Source organism: Rhea americana, unplaced genomic scaffold (genome assembly GCF_003343005.1).
Source record: "Rhea americana isolate MKP2758 unplaced genomic scaffold, rheAme1 scaffold_22, whole genome shotgun sequence".
Taxonomy (NCBI): Eukaryota; Metazoa; Chordata; class Aves; order Rheiformes; family Rheidae; genus Rhea; species Rhea americana.
Genome location: NW_028186329.1, coordinates 5,688,186 through 5,708,733, shown reverse-complemented (window position 1 = coordinate 5,708,733; position 20,548 = coordinate 5,688,186). Strand labels below are relative to the sequence as shown.

General features: G+C 35.9%; 1 protein-coding gene across 1 annotated transcript in view; it reads right to left on the bottom strand.

Annotated features, from left to right (window-relative positions):
- SRFBP1 (serum response factor binding protein 1) overlaps nt 1-20,548 on the bottom strand; it is a 71,901-nt gene that overhangs the window by 11,112 nt on the left and 40,241 nt on the right. Inside the window, exon 4 of the mRNA XM_085305406.1 lies at nt 10,558-10,629. Within this exon, the coding sequence (XP_085161532.1) occupies nt 10,558-10,629 (72 nt within the window). The remainder of the gene's footprint in view (nt 1-10,557; nt 10,630-20,548) is intronic.

The following is a 20,548-nucleotide window of genomic DNA, read 5'->3' as shown; positions in this document are numbered from 1 at the left end:
TGCTTAGCATTTAACCAGATAYGTACCAGATGACTTCTAATGGAAAAGGTAACAAATTTATCCCTAATAACAAACCTTGTATTGCTTAGACCTTCACATGTACAAGTATTCCAAGCAACACTTCACTCATACATAAATGATGTATTGTCAGGTCAATGTCTTCTAATAAAACTCTAGAGAGAGATGTATTTATGTTCAAAGTACTACTGAAAAAACTAAATACAAGAGCCAGGGATTGAGGGGCACAGAAGACTTGCAGACTTCATGGATACTGCACACACTAACCAGGGATAGGCCATCTTAGAATATGCTATTCAAAACAAGACAAGATTTCTTGGCATGCTACACTGCAATTTTTGTGCACAATTGAAAACAGATTTCTTTTAATCTATATGTTTTTCAAGCACTTTCTGAAAAAGACAATGGAAATACAAATTCAGCTCACTGAAAAACTATTAAACATCCGAGATAAACATGCTGATTCCTTGGCACCAAAACACAGATTTTCCATCATTAAGTCTATTGAAGGAGTAAATGTATTTAGAACTTACTCTAATGATAAACACATGTCAGATACATATGGAAGCCCTGATATTGCTTGAGCAGATTAGCAACAGATGAATACAAAACAAATGGAAATCCTGTATGACCACATTTTACAGCAGGTATTTTACCATATGGCACACAGAACAATCAACTTTACATGTAGAGACTCCCAGGCATCTTCTTACAATATTAAGTCCAGAATGCGGAGGTTTTCCAGCACGCAATCACTCAGCTGTGTCAATCATCATGCAATTACTTGTATTCCAAAAGAAGGAAAACGAGATCATTACCCTTTAAATATGGTGCTGTTATACTTTTGCTAAGTGGTTAGTTACCTCACATTTCCCATATAATCTCTTATCTAGTGGTCTCGCCACCAACTACTAATACATTATAAATCTGTGCTCTCAGTATACCTCACCATAGCTTTCTATGTAGCCAGGCTTAACAGCTATATTCAATGCCAACACATCACATCATTTTTTTTTTAATTCCTGTAATTCAAGAATGTATCATTTATATCTTCTACAGTTAATTTTTAAGTTTCAAGCACTAGTGCCTCCACCACTTATTGTATAGTATTCCAGTGTTAACAGACTGATAGGCCTCATATTGAGTTGAAAGAGCCCTCTTGATTCCATAACTTTTCTTTTTCTTTCTTTCTTTCTTTTTTTTTTTTTTGTCTTTATAGCTCTTAATTTCTTAACTGTGAGCTATAGCACTTTAAAAACTAATCTGAATAGGAAAGGTGGGGAGGGAGAAATCAGAATGGTTTTGTACTTTATTTCTATATGATTTATAACAAAAAGCTGAAAGACTTTCACATAAAAGTAAAAAGAGCAAAAGACAGCAGCAGCTGTTTTTCATTTTAGAAATATCAGGAATGTCAGAGATTTGTTTTTTGTGATCTGTAATGCAATTCTGAGTCACAGTACAAAGTATATATACACACACAAAAAGTTTTCTGTCTGTAATATGTGAGCAGYTGATAATCAGTTTTCAACATAAGTAATTACAATTGTTTATACAATATCAGAATTAAACATAACTTAACACAGTACGTTCTGTAAGCAACAGAAGTAATGAAACACWTAACAGATGTATATTCCATTTTATATCCTCTTTCCTTGCAGAGATCATCCGTGCCAACTTTATGGTGTCTCTCAAAACAAGATGAACTACAGTTACCTTTCCCTCACTGGCAACACTGAGGTGTTTCTCACCCTATTCAGATGGGAACTGTCGCACACAAATAACCTGCTGGAACYTATCACCCTTAAAACCAACCTTACTAACCTTATTAACCCTTAAAACCAACCTTATTAGCCTTGGCTGACACTCATCAATGGGTACCATTATTTAGAGCATTAGTAGATACACGGACAACACATGTGTGTGCCCCCTTTCCTTAGAAAATCCAGCTAAGGATGGTATTTTCAATGAATTAAGACCTTTCATCATCAGATGTACTTCAGCTGCTCGATACGCGACACGACAATCCTGCGAGTTCTTCAGTTGTCTACACAGCACAAACAGACTGCCAAAGAAATGACCGGAAAGACACGGAAAGCGTTTTCCTTTCTCGTTTGGTTGAAACGGGGATTCTCTTGTCCTAAGGGCATATTCCTGACCGCTCCTCCCAGTCTCCCTTTGGATCAGCTTTACCATTTGACCGTTTTCCCTACAGCTACATAAAGGATACAATTTTAGGATTTCCTAATAAATGAATGAATGAAGGGTAACTGAAATCTCGTGTTACTATTTGTCCTAAATTTGTAGCTTCTCTCATCTCACTTAATGTTTTCTGCTTGCTATCATCATTCTGACTGTGGGTTGTAGTAGAATACTAGTATTACACTTTTATTATTACAGTTGGAACTTCCATTTGTAGTGCTTCTCTCTTCTCGTGATAGTTTTATGGTGTAACACACTTAATTTATTCTTTCACAACACAGCACCACTCTCATTCGCATACATCCTAACTTATTATCCCTGTAAAAATGGTACGTGGCAACACTAATTAATTAATTATCCTCCTGCCAGCTCTTCAGAGTATCTATTGTATCAGGGATGTTGTTTGATGTCAGGTAGTCTCATTTCCCCCATTTATTTTAGGTTTAGCAGGTTGTCTAATTTGCCTTCATTATTTATTAGATCAGGCCATTTATTTTCCTCCTTGGCCTTTAAGGGAGGCTGAAGATTAGCCACATGCCCCTTGTTAGTTAAATCATTGAGAATCAAGTGCTCTTCTGTGCATGCAGTCTTTCATCATTTCTTTAGTTTAAATACTCCCCTATAATCGTTTTTGTTTGTAATGACAGCCTGGTTCAGCTTTGATCAAGAGGCGGCTCATCTTTGCGACACAGCTTTCACTTGTCCCTGAAGTTTCACTATTTCCTAAAACATCTAAATCTCTCCTTTCTATAGCATGCATTCATCCACGCATTGCAATTCTGGATCTCCACCTGTCTCTTGGGTATTGCATAGAAGTCTGAACAGTGTTTCAGAGAATGCTATCACAGAGATCCCGGACTTAAGTATTTTGGCTTTTTTCAGTCAAAAGAACCCAGAACAAACACACAGAACCTTAGACATCTCCTGTGCATTTTCTTCAAGGAAAGCATAAGAATATGAATATTTAACATTTTCTTGTTTTGTTCCCCTGACAGCTCATTTACAGTAAAATATTTATATGTATCACAAATACTCATTGAAAACAGGAATGAAAGTTGACTGCTTTCACGGGTGCTGTGATAATAGTCTTTCTGGGCTGGAAATAGTACAGCCATGTACTTGAAACATGATGCTTTAAGTCCTCACCAGCAAGAGAATATCCATGCTTGGAGCATTACTCTTCCCTACCTACTTTTTCATCCATTTATACTCTTATAGGAATATTTATCGTGTCTGAATTATCTACATGATCCCAGCCACACACTGTTTGGAAAAATGAGTACTGATGGCTCTCTGAGCTCTACTGGGAGCAGTCTGCCTCCCCACGTTCCGCCTGGATGCGCCAAATACCCAAAATGAGCAGCAAATCAAATCACTTTTGAGACTGATCCCTGTCCAAGGGTAGGAATATCCTTAAATAATTTTGACCAATCAGTTTGGATGGGCAAACTTAAGTGATACAGCTTCTTCATATGGATGCAAGTGAATGACAGAAAGATCCTCGGATTAGTAACTTAAACTTGACAGGAAACAGGCTTTGTGTGTCAGAAATGCACATACCATCTTCAGGAAAAATTGACAAAGGTATTATAAAGTTTATTTCAAAACTGAAAGGATTCGAAGACTTTAAAAAGATTCTTTCAGTAATGGGCAAATCCTAACCTGAATTCACTGCAATTGTTACTGTGATGTTGAAGATGACTGTAACTTTAGCTCTAGTTGTCAGACTGAGACCATCTCCTTGCTCTGAAATGGTGACTCTGCTGAGCTTAGGGATGTAGGAAGCAATCTGATTAGAATGCAAGAGGACTAATAAGGAAGAAATAGGCAAATTAGCCCAAAGAAAGAAAAAAGAAATAGAAAGATTGGGTGGGGGTAAAAAAAAACAGTGAACCAAAGAATGAGGGGGCACTGGACAGAATGTGGGATAAACAGAAGGAGACTGATCTCTCCCATAGGAAGTGTAGGAAGAGACTGACACTGGTTAGACCAGCAGACAGAGAAGGAGATAGGAGAAGAGTGGAGAAAGATTTGTCTAAGACTGACAGACTGTTAATTTTATACTGACATAAAAATAGAGGTGCAACCACAGCAGTAGGTTATGGCCTCGTCTACACTATGGCTGTACCAGACTAGGCTCTAAAGTATAAAGAGGGACTGTATAAAAGTATGCATAAAAGGCATGCTAAACATCTCACAGTTCAAGTGATACTAGGAGCTCTTGGGTAAAAACAGCTACACAGAGAAAAGTATTTACACCTGAATGTGACATTCATCATGGAATGCAAAATTCTTCACTTCATCAGTAGTCTTCAGAAGACCGCAGTCATTCTTGTTTAAAGTTAACATCTGGTGTTTGACATGGAAAATTCTCAGGAAACAGTGGTTTCATACATCAAGAGCAACTTCCATTCAAACAGATTCAAAATACTCAGGGGAGATCAACTCTGCAACACTGATTCCCAGCATCAGTCAAATTATTTTAGTTTGTGTTACAGGAAACTGTGCTATTAAATCAATGCAATACACCTTCAAAAACAAATGTTGGTGACATATGCATACAGAAAGTATATCTAGTATCTGATATGCAAACAGTTACCTTTACTTCCATCATGATGCAAGAAAGGAACTGCAACATAATATCATATCTGCAGGAACAGGAATGGGTAAGTGTTATTTTAGTACCTACAGTATAAACACATTGTTGGAGAATGGACACATCTTTGTGCATAACAAGCAATATATATTCATGCTGAACTAAAAGTGAAAAATGCCAATTCATAAATTTGGACATTTAGAAACTCTTAAGTTGATAATGTTTGCAATAGTTGTTGCTTAATAAGCAGGAAATAAAAAAAGAGAGAGAGATGGTTCTCATGACTGAAATCCAGGTTGGTGAGCATGAAGTTATTAAATGTTCAGAAACACATTCTCACACTAGTACACACTGAATACCCACACAGGATTTCTAATTTAAGGAGAGTGTTAACAACAAGAATTTAGATAATGAAAAACAGAATAAAAAATATTCATGAGTCCCTCAAAAAGAACAGCTGCTTTCCTCTACCACAGCCAAAGTCAATTCACAGAAGAGCTACGTGCAAAGAATTAGTGATGAGCATACAACACAAAACTGAGACGGTCACATCACTATTACACAAAGACTGATTCATGCAGTAGCCCTTTTGCAACAGCTTATTGATTGCAAACAAAATATTTTCATAAGCAAAGAATGTTAAAAATCCACATAAGTAATTATCTAGTTATGCTGCTATTAAAGGCACTAACAACAGAAACAATTTTGATATCAATTAGAAGCTCTAATAAGCTCTAGCATAATTATAACTTTTTTTGTAGTTAGTATAATTCTTGGATGAGAGGAGGGCAGGGAATGGAGGGAACTGTGGAAAGATCCCCAAAAGGGCCAAGTGAAAGGTAGCAACTACTCTGTCCTCGATCCAAAGTCTTTGAAGTTAAAGTCTTAAATTAAACTGCAAGGGACTGAGTCAGGCCCCTTCTATGGTTTATTGCCTTTTCAAAAGTTAAATGCATGGAAAATACAGGTTTTGATTTTACATATTTTCCATTACAAAACATGTATTTTTAATAAATTAAAGCCAGGTTCTCAAGTATATGTTTAGGAACATCAACTAAAATAGAAACCTTTATTTTTTTGAAAATTAGGAAATACAGATACAATTGTCCTCCTTGGATGCAGCTGGGTTGTTTTTTCCCCCCCCTTCCCTTCAGTTACTGATGAGAGATATTGTGGAACGACATACAGCTCAGTCTCAGGCCATCCCTTGTACAGTTTAACAAGCCAGTGAGACAAATCTGAGAACTGTTACTTTGATGCTAGGATTTAAATACTCGTTTAAAAAGAGATAAAGGTAATATGTAATCAGATCTGTAACTTCAGCTTCCTGGGGAAACTGCCATTTGAAGTTATGGTGTTAGAAACTGGCTTGTGTTTGTTTTCTTTTGTTTCTTTTTTTTTTTTTTGAATATTTGTAATATGATGTGATGTAGAGAAAGCTTTATCCTTTTGTTTCTGTCAGTCCATTTTGCCCATACATCTTTACCTTATTCTCCTGTCTTCCTTGCCCAGCGACTTCCTCAGTACCTCATCAGAGACCCAATGAATTCATGGAGGAGTTTGGTAGCTAGAGTAGCGTTTTCTCAAGTGTGAAGCAGTAGCACTCTCATCTGATAAACCATAGAAAAAAACTTCTTTTCTACCGTCATTCTGCAAATCCCTGAGTTGCTCCCAAATTCTTATGAGCCATACAGGTAAACAGCCAGATATTAGATTCACTGAGAACACCCCTGAACTTTAACCACAGCAAAGGGAACTCTGAACATCCATGAAAAATACCCAGACCTGAAGCTAGACTCGTAGAGCTCATCATGGGTTACATTTCTGGTCTAGCACAAATTTCTCATCACATTTAGAAATTCTGGCAAGTTTTTCAGTAATCTTAAGACTTAGTGGGACGTTACATGGCCCTAAAACTTCAAGGATCACACAATATACTCAARTTTGCTGTGTAGAATCCTCTGCTCTACAGACAAACATCTACAAAGCTTCAAACCTGACAGAACTGGAGAAATAGATAAAAGCAGGTGTTCTAACTTCTTAAGGGTCACTGAGTAGAACTCAGAGCAAAAAGAGAACACTACGCTACTGAAATACATGAGGATATCTGGAAACAAAAAACAAGAGAATGCATTTATCAACTGCAAATTGATTTGCAGAAATACTAAGCGTATACTAAATTTAAGCTCTGACATTAATGTATACTTGTTCTGTTGTCATTCGTCTTTCCTTATGGAAAGGTGGTATTCTTGCTCTTTGTAGCTTCAGTATCATTTTTTTTTAACATATACGATGCACAGAAATTTGAAGCATATAGATTTTATCATTTAGAAAATCTTTTGATTTAGGACAAGATGGCACTCCAGAGCTTTGGTTAGAGTAAAGAATGCCACTGTGCTGGAATAGGATTCCATAACTTTCAGCTTTTAAAACAGATTTTTTTCCTAATGTCTTTTATACCAAAGACATATAGAAAAAAAATTAAACTAGATACTACAGTAAATTAACCACTTATTGCTATTACTATTGCAAAGGCAACAGAAGCAATTGCAGTAAAGACAGAGGAGTTCACAGATGGAAAAATGTCTCCTTTTCTGGAGAGAGTACAGATGATGCATACAGTGGCTTTTACAGGTTAATATCTGTTATATTTTTCTGGAATCTAACCTACCTTATACCTATGTTAACTACATAATAGTTAAGTTCTTCACCTGTTCCTAAGTCAACTCCCTACTTGTAATGAACTGCATTTTCAAGACTGGCTTCCGATTTACACCTTTGAGGAGCTACAGTAGGCATATTATTCGGCAATACAACACTCAAACCAAGCCACCCTTACCAGTTCAGGTATATCTTCTACAAGGAAAGCTTTAAAATGCAACCACAGTTAGAAATATTGGGAGCAGCAAAGCTCAGATAATGGATATACTATCCCCCTTTTCCTGTATCCACCCCTCCTCCTTTTTAAAAAAAATGGTTGTCAAATATATATTTCACAGAAAGCAAGTTTAACACAAAACCTTAAGTCAAAACTAGAAAATACAGGTTMTCTTTTTCAACAGCTGTACCTAAACACCAACAATATAAAGTCTAAAGATGCATGGCAACATTTTTACTATTTTTAGAGCAGGTATCACCTGTTGATCAATGGCACCAGTTGCAGCACTATTAAAAACAGATAAAGCACGTTTCAGGAAAGGTAACGCAAATAAATGCCCACCTACTGCTTTTTGCCTTTTATTAAGGTGATAAGCTCTATAGTGTTTCCATATATTAACAGAAAAAAGATAATGTCATGTGGCTGGTGACTCACTAGCTCACTCTTCAATTATCCTCATTTGATTACCTTATTAGAAACCATCAGTCACAAAATTTTGTGCAGCAATCTTGAGAACTAAATCAAAATCTTCAGTTAGAGTGCAACCTGCTAAACACTTAGCACAATTTTATTGTACTGACTGAAAACTATGCAAACTCTGAATACGAAAGTATGCTTATTTTACTCTGAAAAATACATGGGAAAACATGGTAATGGAACATAAAATCTCAGCGGGCAGAAGGAATTAAACAAATATCTTGACTACATGTCCACTATGCAAAACTAATATTCAGCATTCCACAGCGAATTAAAAGCAGATTGCCTTTTATCAATGAAAACAAACCTATTCCAAAAAGGAAAATAGCCACAGGATGTTTTGCTTCGAATATTCTGAAAGTCAAGTTAATGAAAAGGTAAACAGTGTGTTCTGAATTTCATGTGACCTGTAGAACACTCCTGGGGACAGAAAACCACCTCGCAGTTAGTAATAACAATSACAATAATAATAAAGAGCTGTGGGAAAAACAGAAGTATTATACAGGAGAGTTTAAATTTTGTTAAAGCATAGCAGTGATACCTGCTTTACTTGAGGGTATGCTACAGTCAAACAAAAATAGCAAGTAATAAATTTAATGATAGCTTAACCACCGCTTGTCAACAGAACTGCAGTAATTCCTTATACATGTACTCATCCTGCAGTGAGGTAAAACCCCTCTGTAGGTTTAAACCAACCTCAGCACGCATCCAAACGATTGTTTTGAAACAAGAGAGACTCATTCATTACTAGGCACAAGATTAACATACTCTCCTCCCACTGAAACACAGGACCAGCAGATGAAAGTAACAGAAATAAGTACAATTCTAAAAACAAACAACAATTTCATGAAAATACCTGCACTATCTGCTTTCAAGGATTATGATCAAGAAAAAGCCTAATTTATGTAAATACAAAAAGTATAAAGTCAATCAAGACAATGAAAATGTGAAGTCAATTATTCAAGAGAAACCTCTATATCCAAGACTAAGGAGATTTCACAGCATTGTCTTACATTTTTTTCTTCTTCAATAATATCTGAGAAAGTTCTAGGAGAAGAAATGAATAGACAGAAGAAACTGGTAAAATTAATAATATTCCTTCTGTATCTTAGGCAATAAAATTGTTCTCTTAGGCAATAAAATTCCAATTGTAAACTCTTAATAGCATCAGCTACTTCATTCTGGGGCTTCTCTACCTTTCAAGAATGCAATCCACATAAACTTTTGAATCCCTAGCAGAAGGCATCTCCCACAGTAGTAGATGTTTTACTGCTTGAATGTGAGCATCTTTTTCTGGTGAACTTCTCCTCCAAGTCTCCTCACAYATCCAGAACCTTGTCACCTCAACATCATTTCTAACCTCCTAGCAACCAACTTCTGACTAGCTTACCTTCTGACTGGAAATTCTTGGTCAAGTAACTGAAAAGACAAATGCTTCTTCTTGCTCAATGTCAGTATCTCTGTAATCCTTTCCTTATTCTCTCCTATCATTAAGAGGAGGAAAAGTAGGTAGGACAGTTCCCTCCAAACGTTCCTCCATGAATACTGAATTCCTCTTATACTGTATTACTTTTCTATTAACCTGATTTTGCTCCAGTGAAGCACAAATACAGTTGCACATTATGCTGATACCATTTCTACTATTCAGAGAAAGAAAAAGATACATGAACTGCATCACACATCACTGTGCTTCATAGTATGGAAGCTGCACTACAAACTAAGGATATGTTATTTGAGAAAAYGCCAGTTTTGCATTAAAGTTTAGTCTGCTCTCAGCCTCAACTATTTCAGGGAACATYTTCCCATCTTTATGTCTCCATTTCATTTGTTATATGTCATCACTAGCTGAACAGTAAACGTTTAACAATGTAGCACCAACGGGCTTCTGAAGARACATACCACTGAAGTTAATGAGCCTCAAGGGTGTTCGATTTCCACTGTATTTCAGGCCATTTCCTATGTTTTGTTCACATTTGGAAGCTTCTGCGTGCATGTTAAAGTATTAGAACATTTTCAACTGTTTTTCAACAGCTGTTSAAAGTTTAGATTATTTATATTAACTGAACCATAGAAGTGCATTATACAAACATAGCAAATACATTTCTAAGACAAAAACCACTGCTATGCTTCCTGATATTCTATTCCAGTCACTAGGGATTAACTCACCAAGCCCTGACGACAAGCCACTTGTGCTAAACCTCTGTACAAATTTTTGTAGGCATGTCTTAGTGTATCCATTAAGAAAATAATCTACAATTGAGAAAAGTGTAATGTAACACATGTAAGGCACATACTCTCACCAACATATGCACTTTTACCTGTAAGGTTTCATGTGCGCTCTCACATTCACAGAAGCAAGAGAAAGAATCAGAAATCCAAACTTTACCTTTCTGCAGACACTTTCAAAATTAACTTCTTTCCTGAGAGCAAGTCTGGTAACTTGATCTGGCTTTATTTCCTGTGGATGAAAGATACATTTATTCTTCTTAAGATGAGATTTTACTAAATCTTTCTAAGATTCACCTTCCTCTAACATTACAGCTTCATGGCATTCTCTGCTGATTTCTTAAAAGAAGTAAAAACAATTTCTCATACATAGATGTTTTTAAAAAGTAAATACTACACTAGATCAATAGATTTTAATTTCAAAAATATTAATCTACACTTAACTATTAGTTGTATCCAATCTGATTGTATCATGTCTGAGGGCAACGGAGATTTTCAACAGCAAAGTATGCAAGATGGTGTTTTTATTTATAGAAACATTTAAAGTGCCGATATAGGTGTGCTAGAAAAAAAAAAACTTTGGAAAGTTAAGAGGCCTTGCTTATCTTAGGCCTTAAAGTTACATCAGAACTTATAAACATATGTAAACACAAATGGTTAAGACCATGAAACCAAAAGGAGGAAAAAAACCCAATCAAACAAAAAACCTAACTCTTCCTTTCTGAGAATACTACACATGCAGAGTTTTCACTTCTGGACTTAAGCTTTTCCATTAGCAGCTGAAATAGAGGAATGGAAATCCTAGACAAGCAGAATTCTTTAGAAAACACATATTTCAAAGAAACATGCCCTCACAAACGGTTTCCTTATTTTAAAACATATACTGTATTTATATTGTATTACTAAATGCCTTAGTAACCTTACAAATGAATATACTGAATTTTAGAAATCTAATATTGGCTTTTTCTTGCTGGGGCACTATGTCAAATAAATCATGTTGCATACCAGTTGTTTGCCAGATGGCCACTTTAAAARCAGTTTAACTACAGTGTTATGCAAGACCCAAATAACTTCCACATATTCATAGTTCTGGAAAATGATGATTGACTAAACTTCTTTGTACAAAAATGCGATAGCTGTCATCCAGACTATATCTCAATACTGCCAGTTTCAGTACCGGAAGAGAACAATCTATAGCTCAATTTCTGAAACTCCATGAAAGTGGACAACTTAAGTTTAGATGACAGAAAATAGCAAATTTGCAATATTTGCAGTCAATAAAGACGACAAACTAACTTGGGGCTGTATATGCAAATGTATTACAGTCTGAGAAAGTGAGACAACATGTCCACCTTTGGGCTGTTCCTCCAGCTGCAACACTGCTCAGATACAGTTGATACACACTAAATGAAAATCCCTAAAACCAATTACCATGATTAATGGCTTAGAATAATCAATGTATTATCAAAGATTCAAATATAATTCAAATTATGCAAGATGTGGTAGTTTACAAGTATCTGCAAAAAGGTATTACATTAGGGACTATTCACCAACTAAAACTATTGTTCTTTTCTCTTGATATCCCTAMTTAACCATCCTTGATAAGTATTCCAACAGTTTTATTTAACATTCTACTCCATTTTTTCCCCCAACACATAAGTTYCTATATTCTATCCTGTTTTTATCCTAAATCTAGGACAGTTTGTCTGTACATTTACATGGCTCCTCCTGAAATTCCATCCAAGTACTTTATTTTCTTATGAAGGGTCACAGCTCTCAATCAAAAACCTTAACGTCTATTTATCAGATTCTCTATAGAGATGATCCAAATATCTTACCTAGATTTTTAAGGTGTTATGGAAATTGCCTATGTCTCAAAACAGTGAGTAAGTATATACTGATAGCAATTACGTGACAGGATGAAATTAAGAAATTAAAATTCCCTTTGTGTCAGAAGAGCTTCCCGACAGTGAAATTTAGCAGTCCGTAAAATTATCTCCCAAATGTACTGGTGGGAGCCCAATCACTTGGCGCACAGAAACCAGACTGGAAAAAAACACCAGTGAATATAGGAAACAATCTTACACTGGCAGATAGACAGACTGGATGACCTCATAGAATCTAGAGATGGAAAAGACCTATGATTCAGTTTTCCATGACTTCCCAAAGTATTTCACAGATGGCAAAATTAGGACAGGGTGGTTAGGTGACATGCTCGCAGTCACATAGCTGGCCAGAGGCTAAGACTGACATTTGGAACCCAACAGAGTTAAATCATACTGCTTCTTTATGTTAAATGGGATAATTTTTTTGAATTGTATCCCAAACAAAACTGTATCTATTTTCTGTCCCTTTAGAATTTAAACACAAAGCTGGAGGGAGGGGGGTGGGGGGGGGGGGGGAAGAAAGAGAGGTGAAGAGGTAGACATACACAAAATCTGTACTAGAACTTCAAGGGTTTAATTTTTATATGGCATTACTGCGTTAACTATGTTAGAATTGCAGAATCATGCCTGCTTGTGGAGTTAGAATCACAGTCTGGGACGCAGAGCCATGAATGTAGCTTCACTGAAATGCTTACTGTCCAGAATGAGACCATGAGTCTCCTCATTAGGGTGAAAGCTCCAAATTTAAAGTTATGTCCTTCACTCTCCTTAGATTTAAGGCAGAGCAAGTATTTTTGATTTATACAGTCTTCAGCAATACTCTGTTCTTGTAAAAGCAGCCATGAGTCAAGTTACTGAGCTAAATAGACCTTACTTCTGTCTCTATTAATCGTCAGCAGTAGGCAAGAAAACAAAAAAAGGTGTAAAATGATACTTTTCCAGTACAGTCTTCTCAGCTTCCAGATGCATTCAGCCCAAGAATTCCTGTCTCCAAGATGGTACTTTTGTATGTAATAACTGCTACAACTTAGTCTTTCATCAGTTACAGTTGCTTTTTAAAATCATGTTAATATTTGGTATCACAACATCTGGTGCCAACAAGTTGCCAAGTTCAATGAAGTGTTATGTTCCAAGTGGAGAGGAAATATAAAGGCTAGGAAGAAGCTAGACACATATGCTATTTTATGAAGTATCTGATCCACAATAATCCCAGATTAGGTAATAAAGCACAGGTAAGACCCCACTACCAACCAATACATCCAGTGTCCTTCTCTCCTTGAAAACTATCTCTGACCGATGTTTTAAACAGCTCCCTGAATACCTAAAAATACCTTAAAAACAGAGAAGATGAAGAAATGACTACTGAGATCAACAGGTCTGTCTACATGCTTGCTGATCACGTCTTCTCCTGTAGGAAAAAGATCTAATTCTAGAATCAAGGCAAAGGAGACTGACTCTCAGATACACAGCTGACACCAATGACATCAGTGTCTTAACTAACAAACATAGGGATCCAGATGGATAACAGTTAATAAGAGAGAAGGGAAATGGATTGTTTTCTTTTGATTACAGATTGCATCCCTATCTCAACTTCTAATATGAAAGCTTTTAAGAGAAAGGGAGATAAGGGAAGAATCTCTGCAGGCTGATGCATACAGTATAGCCATACAATTGTACTTTTATTTTTTTCCTGGTACGTGAGACAACAGCTGCCACGGAGGCAGTGAAGAAGAAACTGGAAAGGAGGTTGTGAAGGTGGCAAAGCAGCAGCTGCCCTTTGTATCCTTCATGGCAGCAGCAGGAACAGCCTGGCTCTCAAAGTCGGGCTGCGATCACTGTTCAAACAGCTGCTCTGCACTTCCTCCAAGGGAAAAAAAAAAAAAAAAAAAAAAAAAAAAAAAAAAAAAAAAAAAAAAAAAAGAACAGGCTAAATGGACCTGTCAGCCAGTTGGACCTTGTTAAGGTTACAAGCAGATTACTAGGCCTTGGCCTGAGGTTAAGCTAAATAAACAGGATATGAAAAACTACTGGACATAAGAAAACTGCTGGATGTGACAGATGTGAAGCTGACAAAATGGCTAGGTTTTACAGATCATTAAGGATGAGTTACATTAGAAACAGATAAGATGAAGTTACTTAAATAAACCATAACTGTATTATGTAGGAATCTATACTGAAGAAAAAGTACATCAAGCATGAACGGCATCTGAAAAGAGACACCTGCCATCAATCATCATTGATCAGAGTTGCCCAGATTATGGTTTATCCAAGAGACAAACTGTAAACTACTTTCTCAGTAAARATGCAGCTTAACTTAACAGGAATGGAAATATAACCTCCTGAATAGCCTTCAGAAGACAGGAAAGAGACAAAAAGGCTGTCGAATGAGGCTTTGACACATCTCAGAAATGCAAGATTATTCATATAAAATGTGTTCCCAGCTATCCCGTCTAAAGCTGTTTTAGATGACTCAGAAGAAAGGTTTGCCAGCAGCGGCCTGTGGAAACAATTTAGGAATCACAAGCCTCACACTTAAGTTCTACCTACACCTCAGCTCAAGTTTGTTTTGCCCAGTATTATTTGCTTTACCTCTACGATTCAATTCAATCATTTTCCTCATTATTTCTTCACATTTCTTAGCTGTCCAAGTGTTAAGGCTTTCCTCATAATCACTCCATCTACGCCATCTTTGCAAGACAGCTTTTTTTTTTCTTAGAAAGGAAGAATTTATATATATATAAATTAACCTAATGAAAGTAATGAAAAAGTAACCTAATGAAAGCATTTAGAAAATAATAAAACAGCTCAAACTAACATCAAATATTTTAGGTGAAACTTCAGCTGCAGTTTGTCACCCAATAGTTCATGCAGATCTTCTAAAATATTACTTCCTTACCCTTGAACGGGTGCACTAGACTGGCTTTCATAAAGTATCTTACATTCTATACCATTCTGCACTGGGTTTCATAAAGTATCTTACAATTTTTCCTCAGTATCCAGTTTCATTTTGCTCTTTCCAGTCATTTTTCTGGGTTGCTTAGTGAGGAGAAAAGGGTAGAAAAAAACACTCTTTTCAGAACAGCTCTTTGGCTTCTTTTTCTATAATTTAATGACTGCATGGTTTCCCGTCATGATCAATTTGTTCCCCTCTCCAAGTTTGTAAAAGTTAGGTATTTTAATCATTCCGAGCAAAAGTATTCTTTGACTTTTAATGTAAATACTACCACTATCAAAGTATTTGTTCTTTTACATAAAAATGGATCGTGCACTTACAAATAGGATATTTTCCAGACAGTGAAATAAATGAACTCGGGTTCAACTAAAAGGTTTCATGCTTTTCAAAAAGAAACTATACCCATGACGAGACTATAAGGTTGCTTCAGCTAGGAAGGCCTGTTTCCCAGAAATGCGGCACTCTAATCAGTTACAACCAGACTGATTATGAAGAAGTTACTAGGATATTTCTTCCTGACAGACTTTACAAGGTCTCATCCTTTGTCAGCAACTGTGACCTAAATATACATGAATTTCTACAGAGGTTAAGTCTCATTAATGASCCATCTTAACTAAATAAATGGCATTCTACCTATTTCATACAAAACAAAACACCCCACAACCCTCCTCCCTCCAAATTCTGTTTTACCAGATGTGAAAACAAAATGAGTAATATTCAGGAGGAGAATCTGGACAAAATTTCTGAGTACTTTAGGACAGAAAAGTTGAATTAGTAACTAAAAAATATCAAATTTTCACTTAAGTATGGTTTAAGTTTACTAAAAAGCTATACATATTTCGTGTGTGTATATTTATATATAAATAAAAATGCTATACTGAGATATTTATAAAATCACTATGTAGTTTCCCCCAATATTCTAGTCAATAGAAAATGAAAGCACAGTTGAGTAGCTGGCTACCTTCTTGACAGTACTTAGAAACTATCATCATGCTCACTATACCTTTTAAGCATCCTTTCAAGTAACTAAGCATATTAGACTTTCTCTCCTAGATATACTATGAAATTATTTCAYACATAACCTCTGCAGTTCGTTTCTGCACTTGCTCTTATTTTTTACTATGATTTTAAAAATAGAAATATAATGGGATACAGTATGTGTCTTAGTAACAACATACAGAAGAGAGTTCTCATTCTAGAAGAAAAGCCCACATCTTTTCTTCCTCCTGGAAATTTAATCTTTCATTTGGCCCCCCTCAATGGAATCGAGGCAATCCGGGTCACCCTCATCTTTATCCATCATCTCTAAATTACATAAAATCCTTCCAGACAAATCTACTGATTTGTCTCAAGTGTTCCCAAATGCAACCTGATATTGGGTAAACTTGGAGCACTGTATATGCTACTTCTTTTTGTGACTGCAACTTCTGCAGTAAAAGCCTTMTGACACCTCAAAACTCAGATTTCTTTTAATGATTTCTTGGTTTAGTGATCGTGGTAAGTAATCCTGAAAACACAATTTATCCTCTCTGGCCTAGAAAGGACAGGAGAATGCTTGAAAGAGTCAACTGCTCCATTTACCTTACTTCGTGTTACAAAATAGACTGCATAGTCATTAAAATATTTCATTCCTAATTGACACAAAACACTAGCTAATGTATTAAGTGAATATATATTAGGTAAAAGAAATGAAAGACAAGCCATGCTTAATCTACTCACTGAAGTTAAAGATCTCTCTGCCTTATTCAGGTTGACTTGTGCTCCTTCCTGACAAGGTGGCAGGCAAGACTTCACTCTTTGTGCATACCTTACACCCAAGGCTGCACCTTTCAGAGAGAGAGACTGAGAGAAAGTCTGTTTGGGAGCCATCCTCATGGTTTATTTGGTGGCTCACTGGCACATTTCAGCATAAAATTATTTTATTTTTTTTTTATTTACAGACACACACAAAATGTGAGAGATATAAACCTTATAAATAACACCCAGTAGAGTTCTGTGTTYGGAGACTGTGAAAGTCAACATATAACTACTCTGGTACGAGAATGTGTTTGGGAAGATTAATCCTCAACCCTTTTCATCTAGCCTAATGTAATATATGGGCAAAAAAAGCCCAAGTATTGCAGACACACTATGTACTCAATGTTAATACACCAGATAAACCAGTATATTACTAACATATTCCTTTTTCTAAATGAACATGACAGTTGACATTTTGAAGTTAGGAACGGCTTTACGGTTAGCAATGCTCTGCATACTGCATGGACTATTTACCACTATCAAATTGTTTTCATACCAGTCTTATGAATATTAACTAGTATTGTTTGAATAAAAGCTACTATACAAGTTTGCACATTTTCAGGAATGACATCTGAGCAAATGCCTCCAACAACTGTTTCCTCTTCTAGCTTTTGCTTAACTTGCATCAGCTTTATTACGTGGCCTATAAGTTCMAAATATATAGATATACAGATTTGGAGTCAAACTTGATTTCTGTGGAAAGCTAAGTACCTGTGTCAYGAAGAACAGACAACTGCAGGAAAACAAAACCACAACAGAAGAGAGGTCATGGATCTTTTTTTGTTCTACCAGTCTAGCCAAAGCTTTTCCCGGCAAACTGACTGGAAATGGTAAATTGTGCTGGAAATTCTATATCATCACACACTGAAACCAGGGGTTTTATCCCGTTAAAATGAATACATTTTCTCTCTAATTACAGAGAAATTAAGTGAAATGAATTATAATTTAAATATATTGCCCTGTGTCATTAGGGCTGAAGATTATTACTACGTCTTACAATAATTATAGTATTTTTCACTTATCAGAAATTAGATTCTTGTATTACAAAGGACAGTATAAAAAAGGATCCTAAAATTGCTAATTTTACTCAAGAAAATACATGCATTGTTTAATTTGACTTTGCATCTTTTAATCACCTTACGTTTTCAAAAGCATTATAGAATGTAATGCTGTTTTAATTTGGTTTTAAGAAATTATATTAAAATGAAAGGCTAGTCTTCCAACAAAAATGAAAATTAATGTTTTCAATGATTAATAATAAATTGGGCAGAAATACTACAGAGCAGATTATGGAAAAATTGTAAAACTTAACTTGCATTTTAAAATAAATTAAAAGAAGTCACTAGAAGAAGTGATAAGAACAGAGCTACAGAACAACCTCAGTTTGGATGAATATATGGCATTTGATGGAAAGTAATTGTTACTAACCCATTAAAAAAGCACTCCAAAATTACAGTTAATCACTGGGAGCTTAAGAAAGTATTTCAACTTGAGCTTGTCTAGCAATTGTTCTTTTCGTAAGCTACATTAGTGTCAGGTTTTTGCTGGCACCAATCTTAAACATTACTAAATGTCTACAGTACYGCTGTCTCAGTTTAGATCCAAGTGAAATTCAATGTCAACCTGAGAGTCTTCATATAGTCAAAGTTTCACATTAAACTGTAAAATTTTATCTGGTTTTAGTGTTTTTTAGAAAAATAAAATTATTAATGACTTCATTCCTTCGTTTCACAAAAAAGCCAAAACCCCCAAACTATACAGTATCACCATAAACATGATTTTATGCAAATGGATACTTTCATCTAGCTAAATATCATTAGCCTGCTATTGTCATACAAGATCTCTTGAGAAGAGCATGAAGCTGACAGCAAGCTTATCTATTTATAGAGTTTAACAACAAAATAAAACTAAAAAACAATTTCCCCAAAATAAGAGTTAACATGGCTAGTTTGTTTAAGCTGTTGTAAAATACCCAAACTTTATTTGGCAAGTCTAGGCTGCTTTTTTCTTGCCACGTTTATAAACTAATTTAATATTTCAAGAGGTATGCAAGTCAAATGCCAGCAATTACATCAGTCTAAAGAGATGAACACTGTGAACTTGGCATTTTAGTCAATTAGATTAAATGAATTGTTAATTTTGGAGGTTCCCACCTGATTCAGTAGCCACATTTAGGGAGCGATGGTCACTGTTTTTACCATTATATATAAAGTTATCAAGTCTGTGATATTAGGACAATTTCAAAAGTAGTAGTTACTACGAAAGTAAACTATAGTTACACGCATTCAAAAAAAGTTACACAAAAAGGAAAAACTAAGCTCACAGCATTATTCAGTACAGAAAGTATGATGATGCCAAAATTTCATATTTGAATATTTTTTTCCCCTCAAATAGCTTTTGGTTCTGAATGTCAGCCTTCACTTGGACTGGTATAATCTGTAATTTCACTCTATATTGGCAATTYGTTCCATGCTGCTTTTCTAATATTAAAGTAACAACCACATGCAATTTCAGGGTTAACGTATTTCCAAGCAGTCCTGTGTTGGCTGGGTCTATCTTCAGTCTTGGATTACTATCCCTGGTATTCACAACACTTGCCAATACCACTGGTTGCCAGATGAACTGTTTTTCTACAAATTAAAGAAAAAGGGCCTCTCTCGCCAGAAGGGGACGCTACGCACWACTAGCAGACAGCCACTTCTTTCTCAGTTTAGCCTCTTCTCCCCCAGCAGATGCTTGAGCCAGCAAGACTGCAACTAAAGTAGCCAGGAAAACGATGTACTATGTTCTTGCAAAGAAACTTCCTACTGAAGACAACCATGACCGATAACTGGGTGCAATCCAGTTAATAATCCCCACCTCCTGATTCTTGTTTTAAAGTGATATGGAAAGAAAAATGAATAATGAAGACAGAAGAATCCAAAAAAAATGCAGAAAGATACGGAAGAGCGTGACTACATGGAACCACATATTCAATTCCTCCTTCTTCGGNATGGGGAAGAGTTCAAATATCAGACACAACGGAGAAGGAAAGAATTCTTTTTTTCCCCCATTCCCTTTCCCAGTGTGTGCCATCTCCAGGAAGAGTACTCCTCCTCCAGTCTTTTCTTAAGGCACAGAAAAGGAGCGTATAGMGAAAAAAAAAGTTACCTTTTCTCTACCTCTAGAGATCTTGGAAGCTGTGCGAGACAGTCTTGGTGTCTCATTCACCCAAGGTGAGGGGAAAAAAAAAAAAAAAAGAGCAGTATGATATGATAGAACAAAGACGTAAAAAATGACGGTAAGAAATCCAAGGTTTCTAAATCCTGGAATTTAGTACGAGAAGTTAAGCGTATCCTAACTGCATCAACATATTACAAGTTGTTACAGGCCTGTTCACTTCATGCAACATCTTTCAAGAACATTACAATTTTTAATCATTTTGCACAYCTTTGAGGGGTAAATCTGGAAGGAAGATACCTGTCAAGAAAACAAAGAAAAATTTTTTCAGTACTTACAGACTTCCAAACTGGCTA